Source organism: Melospiza melodia, chromosome 3 (assembly GCF_035770615.1).
Source record: "Melospiza melodia melodia isolate bMelMel2 chromosome 3, bMelMel2.pri, whole genome shotgun sequence".
Taxonomy (NCBI): Eukaryota; Metazoa; Chordata; class Aves; order Passeriformes; family Passerellidae; genus Melospiza; species Melospiza melodia.
The window spans coordinates 16,917,860-16,926,081 of NC_086196.1; the positions used below are offsets into that span (position 1 = coordinate 16,917,860).

General features: G+C 43.2%; 1 protein-coding gene across 1 annotated transcript; it reads right to left on the reverse strand.

Moving 5' to 3' along the window:
• Positions 1 to 110: 110 nt before the first annotated feature.
• On the reverse strand, positions 111 to 6,814 carry NT5C1B (5'-nucleotidase, cytosolic IB). Its single transcript, XM_063150881.1, has 6 exons — positions 6,395 to 6,814; positions 6,121 to 6,288; positions 3,475 to 3,604; positions 2,875 to 2,997; positions 2,030 to 2,214; positions 111 to 1,024 (listed from the first exon to the last, which is right to left on the reverse strand). Exons 1-6 carry the CDS (start codon positions 6,812 to 6,814, stop codon positions 686 to 688), a joined length of 1,365 nt encoding a protein of 454 aa, XP_063006951.1. The 3' UTR covers positions 111 to 685.
• Positions 6,815 to 8,222: the final 1,408 nt, after the last annotated feature.

Sequence of the window (8,222 nt, forward strand, 5' to 3'; positions counted from 1 at the left end):
AGATTAGACGGAAAGTGGTCACTTCTGGTTCCAAACATCAGGAACATTTTAATTACACAAACTCTGCCTAGGAAACTATGCTAAAAGCTCTACACAGAAAAATGACAATGTTCTGTAAAGCCAGCTTTATTAAGATAAGAAAACAGTATAGAAAAATACGTGCAAACACAACCAAATGCACTAATATTTTACTAGAAGCCAAAACCATGTGGTGACAGACCTACTGAACACATATTTAATCAGCAAACCACCAACAGGTAAACAGTTACATGTAAACTGTGCTTTTGAGAACTTCAGAAATAACTGTCAAGAACCAGCATTGCAGCATGAATTTTCTTATAAATAATCTGTCAACAATTTTTTAGATAAAATATAACTGTTATAAGTGTTCTGTCTTTCAGAATATGTCTCAAGCTATAAAAACAGTACAAATCTCTTAATATCAAAACCACAGTGTTAAGATACAGTCAGGTAAAAAAATCTAAACTCTTTAAGAACTATATTAAAATAACTCTATTAAAAACTTACCAATATTAAAAAACTTCCTTTAAAGGCTGTTCTAGCCAGAAGTTAAATCTTTAGACACAGTGCTCACAATACACAAATGTAGAGGTTTTCAGATGTAACTATTGGTAGATTAGAGGCTGGCTGAATTAAGAACCTTATCCTTAATGGCACCCTCCAGTCATGAAGATTTTTGGTACTTCTGAGAAATGCCATAGGGGACATGCGCGGCTATGGCGCCTAATTTCTGTGCTCCTTCAATGTGGAACATCTGGTCATCAAAGAAAATGTGAGGGTGGATTTTCACCAGGATTGGTCCTTTCGGTGCTCCTGCCAGGAAAAGGGCCTCATCAATCTCCAGACCCCAGCTACGGAGAGTCTTCAGCACTCTGGCTCCAGAGCTCGCTGCACTTCTGGCTGTGACCAGGTAGGTCCTTATAGGACAATTTAGTCGTTCGTTTTTTGCATAGAACTTCTTCTGGAGCTTCCCCAGGTCTTCCAGAAAACCCTTCAAAGGACCCTGAGTATGAAATACAAGAAGCATATTAAGTATATGTCCACAGTTTTCAAAAGAATTCTTTTGCTTTCTTCCAAACTGCCAGTTAAACACAGAATTCCTTTTTTCAGTGCTGTGCTCCTCCACAAATTCTCTATGTAACATCTCCAAATGGGTCTGCACCCTCACTAGGAATTCACATGTTGGCAAAAAGTTAAAACCATGACACTACGTGGTAGGATAAGTGGGAAAGTAATTCTCACTAAGGTTTACAAGATCTCTTACAATATTAATTTTTAATTATAGTCTTTAATAAAATGTTCATTGAAAACATGGAACTCTTTTTGCTATGAACCACAAACTGTAACTTTTTTTCCTGCAAAAAAAACAGTACAAGACTTAGTACAAAGCCATCAATGAACTCTTTCCAGACTAATGACTATACTATATTCCAATTAATAGAAACAAATGACAATTTTGTTCAAATTGCAATATATTGCACTGTCCAGTACTTTCATAAATAAAGCTTTTACTCTGAATTTACACTATTTTTAACAATAGCAGAATCGGTCTTTCAGTTTAAGCTAATGTTAAAACATTTGTGTTTTTAGACAAATAGCATAGTTCTGCTTGAGAATAAGCAGATATTATCGTGTTTTAATAACCAGAATATCTCACTGTTTGAAATTAACATTACCTACTCTGATAAAAAAAAAGAGAGAAATCAGTACAAATATTTCTTTTTCTAATACTATTAGAAGACAACTGTTTGTCACTGTCTTATATATGCAGTTCTCTCAGAGAAATGAGAGAGGACTGCAGTGATGGCCTGGTAAAAGGACTGCAGTGGCAGCCTCTTTTATGTGAAACATGTATTTTAAAGATTAACTTTGAAGAAGGAAATAAATAAAGGCATCAGCTTTCACAAAGAACACATCCACACGGGGGAAACAGAGAAATACAGCAGCAATGAAAATCATCAGATCTTTTGGAAACTCCCTTTAAACAAGAAATTAAAGAAATACAAACCTGTGCAAGAGGCTTATTTTCATTCAGCTGTTCATGTTCAAAAAATCTATCTAATCCTTGCTCTTTGAAAATCTGTTCTGATTCATCAGAAAATAAAACAGCATCCCCATCAAAAGCCACCCTTAGCTGTGTATCCGAGTAAACAACATCTTTCTTAGCAGTGAACATCGTAGCTGATGCAATGCCTGAAAATGGATCAGAGAGCCTCGGTTAGCATGTCCTGCAGAGTCAGTCATGAAACCGTCAGCAGTTTGGTTCCAACAACTCATTGGTGGTGACCCTTCTGTATGGTGAGCAATCCAAACACAAAAGCTAATTAGAGATGGCTGTTCTGTAACACAAATGCATGGAAGCTGTCCCACTGCCAAAACTTCTTGGACATGCTTCCTTCCACTTTCACATAAGACTGTATAAAACTGCTTCCCAAGCTGTGCTGCAAATAAGAGAAAAGCAGGGAATGCCAAGGAGACCACTCAATCAAAGTATTTGTTACTTTTTAACAAAAATGGGACACAGAAGTTGTTTTTTTAAGTTGTATCAAAAAGATGATGCTATTCAAACAGAAGTTGAATAGAGGTGGGAGTCTTGTTTTTGAAGGGGAGAAGACAAAGGTGTAGAGTGGTTGTCACTATCAGCAGGCTGAAGAGTCAAAGAAGAACCGTATCAACCGATTTTATTTGGTTGAGTAAAAGTAAGTGATAAGCTTGCACCACACAAAGTGGTGACTTTCTCCATTTGATAAAGCAGAACTACTTTTTGTGAGACACACAATGTATATAATTTTTGAACAAGCTCAACAGATAACAAAAGATATCAACAGATAGCAAAAGAAAGTCAGTTCAAACCTGCTTCTATAGCTTCCTGCACTTTGTCGGAATCCGCTGAGAGGTACAGGTTCGTGAGGTACGCAGTCAGGTAACCAATGGGGCTCTGTCCTCCCGTCATACAGAAACGTTCAATTGTTAAGCCTAAAGTAAGAACAGCACAAGGTGTGGCTCTGCTTGACACTACAAACCTGTAAAAGGAACCTATGAAAAGGTGCACTAGCCTAGCTTACAGTAAATTTAAAAAAAAAAATTCATTTTAATTTCAACAAGTTACACAACTTCGAATAATTACAATGTTTGATCAGCTCATCCTCATTAAGAATTTAGGGGAAAAAATTCCCTCTGTGACAGCAGAGTAACTGCTGTGAAGATGTATGTGTAGGGAGCACAGATACCAAATATGAAAAAGTTTAAGGACTTCTCAGAAGTTATGGTTCACACGTGACAAATCTGGAGCACTGGATCAAATTCTGTCTAATACTATTTCACTTATGCTGACACCCAAAAATAAATATCCAAGAAGCTGCTTTTCCCAAAGTCAGAACAGGAAGAATAAAATTAATTCATATTATTATGTTACAGCTGGCAATTCTACACATCAGTAATTATTTTATTTACCATAGTGATTGATGCTGTTTATGAGCCTCACTCCCACCTGAGCATGGACATTAGTCATCAGGACAATATCAAACCGTTCCTCATCATCAGGGTACAGCTCGAGAAGCCGGGCATTGACATGCTCCAGTGCCTGCAGGGTGGAAATGTGGAAGTCAATAGTCCAGCGTGCCTCCTTTCTTAGTCACTGTACTTTTAGTGATAGGATTGTCTTGAAGGAGGGTGTAAAATACCTGATAGTTTAACTTGCTGAACTTCTTTAACTCCTTTCTGCTTTGCTGCCCCCAGCAACCATTTGATTTGGGTTCATTTGAAAGGAAGCAAGTAAATTTTTTTTTTTGAGCTATGGAATTTCCCTTTACTGATTTACTGACAGTTCAGGTCATCAGGTGTCAAAGACAATCCTTAAGTAATGAGTACAAAATCACATGTCAACATGATTAGCTTGAGAGTTTGTGATTGCAGCAATGAATGAGACAGATTTTGATATGAGATCTCTTCTAAGATAATTGGCCAACATGTTATACCCATAGTCTGGCATTCTTATTTCCTTGACCTTTCATCTGCTCATCTCTCTCTGTATCCATCTGTTCTCCTATCTAGAACTTCATCTTGACCTTGAATGGAATTCTTTGGGACTGCAGCAACAAAATCAATAATGAATCATCAAATGAATGCAAGATAGAGTGATTTTTATTAAGGTGCTTTAAAAAGTCAGGCCAGTTGTTCAGAATTAAAACACAGATTTCATAATTAAATTCTGGAAATCTCACCTTTAAAAGCTATGTTATTATGGGACTGTGCTTGGGAAAATTCTAAGTTACAGCCTGGTGTAAGGCCTACAAAAAAATCTTAGTATGTGATCATAACTCACTTCTATTGTTAATACTCTACTACACAGTCAATTTCTTAAATTTTTAGAGAATAAGGGTGAGTGGAGGAGGGGATTCCATTTTTTGTCCAGTGTCTTTATACTTTGCAATCTAAGGACACTGTGGCCTGTACTACAAGCATGAGATATAATACTTTCAAGTTAGAATCTTAAACGTTTCAATAAGGGAACCCAAAGAAAAATACATTATTTCTTTTTTGCTTTCTTTGTCTCCAAGTAGAAAGGATGACTCAACAAAGCCACAGTTCTTTAGCCTAATGATTCCTGTGACTAAGCAATATAAAGAATTCAAACAAAAATACATGTCAGAAGGGAACAGAGGTCAAGGTGCATTGGGCTGGGCATAGCTAACAGCTCTGATTTCCAAAGTGTGAGCAGTTAAAGAGTCAAATCATGCTTATACTCTAAATTTGACACTGAACTCTAAGCTTAAAAACTGACTGTGCTGGCAGGGCTGCTACACATAGGAAAAGATGCAGTTAATTCCCAAGTCAGTCTGCCCTCACTGGTGTACACTGTGCATTATTTTATGGTCACACTTTTATGTTAGAAACACCTTTACAGTGCTTGTGTCATTAATGCTACTAATAGCTATGTTATATTTACAGCAGCATGGGTATTGACATAAATGTGTATGTTCATAAAGTTAGTAATGAAGAAAATGTTTTAAATTCCTGAGGCCAAAACTGAAGTAATGAAAATCATTTTAAAACCTGAAATGTTCTGCCACAACTCTGATTTGGAGGTATGATTTCTAGTTATGATTTCATTAATTTTCTAAAATTGTTGTGGTAAAGCTCAGCAAGTGGACATAAAATTAACTCTGTAGCCAGTGTTTTTCAAGATAGTCCTACTAAATCCTGTGCTCTTCAAAAACATACATCTTTTCACTTTTTTCGCTTTTCTGTAATTTCACTTGCTTTCCATTCTGCAGGGCGTTTTCCTTGGCCATTTCTCTTTTCTTGTGCAATGAAAGCAAAATATTCCATTTCAGCTCTTCTTAAACCCTGACTAAGAAGTAGGGAGTCCATTTTTTTTGCTGGTCCTCAAGAACAATTTCCAAGGAGACAACAAAAGCAAGGAAAAATTAAAGCTGACCAAAATAAATTAAAATCAACACTGTTTGTGTTTGGTTGTGTTTTGGGTGGTTTTTTGTTTTGGTTTTCTTTTTTGAGGTGAGGAGGGTAACTGAGTTGGTTTATTTGTTTTGTTTTGGGTGGTTTTGGGGAGCAGGTTGTGACAAACTTCAACAAAAAAAAATTGGGGCTCATCTTGACAGAAATGGTCTTAAAAGGAGAGGCGCTTCATATGCCCCATGTCCAGCAGAAAAAGCAGGCTGCTCCTTACCCACACCCGGGCTGTGAGCCGGGTACAAACCGGGATGCTGAGGGTACCACTCCGGTCCTGGTGACGCGAGCAGTACGTGCTCTGCCGCAGGCGTTCGGCGTTAGAGCCGGCGGGAGGGGAGGGCAGGAGAGGAGGAGAGGGAATGGGAGAGGGGAGAGAAGCGGTGGCCGCGGGACCAGGGTGCGCAGAGAGATGCGGGCAATGCTCCCGGGCTGCCCCGCCGCGACGAGCTCGGCGCTGGGAGAACAGCTCCCAAAGCATCTCCCCGAGGCAGGATTATCTCCGCTGAAGGAGGCTTCGGGCTCCTCCTCTTCCCGAAATTTGGCCTCGCAGCATCCTCCGTGCCCCGCCGCACCCCACACCCTCTCCCGCCCCGCCGGGCCACCCGTTCCGGGCCGCCTCCTGGCTACCTTGACGAAGTAGAACGCCGGTCCGGGCTTGAGGATGATGTTCTCGTTTTTCTGCTGGTACTCCACGTACTTCTCCACTCCTTGCTCTTCGTAGATCCGCTGCTCCTCGACCAGGTTGAAGAGGGCTCGGGAGGACACGGCCACCGTGATGGCGTTCTGGGGCTTGGGCTGCGGAGCGAGCGCAGGGTAGCGCCGGCCCGCGGCCCTCAGCCCCCGGGCCCCCAGCCTCCCCCCGGACGCCCGAGCTCCGGACCCCCGGCCCGCCCGCACTCACCGGCCGGGGCCTCTGGGTAACCAGATTGTCGTAGAAAGCTTTGGCCGCCGCCCAGTCCTGCTCGGCCTCCTGCTGCCGGTCCTCCTCCGACGCCTGGCTGGGCTGCGGCTCCTCCGGGCCGGAGCCGCTCATCGTTCCTGGCGCGGCCGGGGCCGTAGCGGGCGACCGGGAAGCGGCGGCAGCGGCCGCCTCCCTGCCCCGCCCCGGCCAGGCGGGGAAGGCACCGGCGCTGCCTGTCCCTGGCGCTGTGCACGCCTGGGGACGCGGCCCGGAGCTGTCCCGGCCCTCCCCCGGAGAGGAGCAGTCCCGCTCCTGGCCCCGGCCAACCCCCTGCCCCTCAGAGCCCGAGGCGCAGCCCGCCCGCAGCTCTCCTCTCACGGCGGGGTCGAGGGGTGCGCGGGCGCCGGAGCCGAGGCCCATCCCCGCCGCCCTCACGGCACCGCGGCGGCCCCTTCGGCACACGCCGAGCCCGCCGCTGCCCTCCGCGGTGCTCGGGGGAGCCGTGCCCGCGGCTGCTGGGTGTCAGGCAGCAGCCGGCAGCCCTCAGCGTACCTGCGGCATTAGACGTGTATTATTGAACTGCAGTGGCTTAATCGATTTAATGTTAACTGCAACAAGCTCCCAGAAGAACTTATATAATATATTTTGGTAATCAAAATGGGGTCGATGTCTGTGGCTTTGGGTCCTTTACGCCACATAGAAAATATCTTCAGGAAACAGCAATTTGGGCAATGTTGCTGAGAGTGTGTTCACACCCACAAAAAATGTTATTCTGGCATAAGGTTGGGGTGGTCCTAAAATCTAGAGTCCCACACAGAGCTATGGGCAGCATCTAATACTCATACAGCTGTCTGAAATGGTTCTGTCTGCCTCTGCAGATCACCATCTGAGCCACAGCAAAGGTTTCAGCACTGATAAGCTGCAGGAGAGAGTGGAAAGTGAAGAAGGAATCGGATTTTCTCCTAAGCCAGTACAGGACATGGCACAGCAGACCCATAGTGATATCTATGTCATAGCACATGTGATCACCATCCAAAACCCCTTTAACATTTTGAATGAAGACTCTAAATATTGATTCCAACCCTGATCACTGCATAATCTGTATCTGATTGTCAGATCTTTCTGCCTCCACCCAGTCTCCAAAACGAAACAGGATGGTTTTGTTATTTTTGCCCTTTTTTTTATGTGGCTTCCCAGTGAAAGGAGGCTTATGTGATTATACCATCTGTCCATCTTTCCCCAGTGATGTTCAACTGCAAACAAATTTGACAGACGGATAAAGATCTCAAAGAGATTAAAATTGTTAAAATGTTTAATGACAATCAACAGTAACATGCAATTTGTTGCCCTGCTGGGGAAAGCACTTTATCTGCTTGTTCCCCTGCTGTGTAGTAGCAAGTGAATACTGCCTGGCTGATCTGCCACCTTCAAATCTGCCACACTGCCTGATGCCCAGCTAACCAGGGAGGGATCTGGGAGCAGGAAGTGATGGAAATTAGGAGGTTAGAGGAAATGGGAAATGGGAGTTGACCGTACTGGGGAGGGGAGCTGGGAATAGGAGGTAAAAGGAGATGCACTGAGAGCAGTGCATTGAGAAAACAAATGCAAAAAGACAAATTAGGATCATTGTAGTGGGTATTGTCATGGGAACCTGCAAAAGGCATGACTTCCACCTGAACAAACCTGATTTTAGTAGCTCTACTACTGATAAATGTGCTTTTTCCCCTTGAATTTTATCCTGAATATTTCACTCTGAGTATGTTTCCATGTCAGAGCTCAGACCTGTAGCATATGCCACACTTGCTCCCCTCCACACAGTGAGATCAGG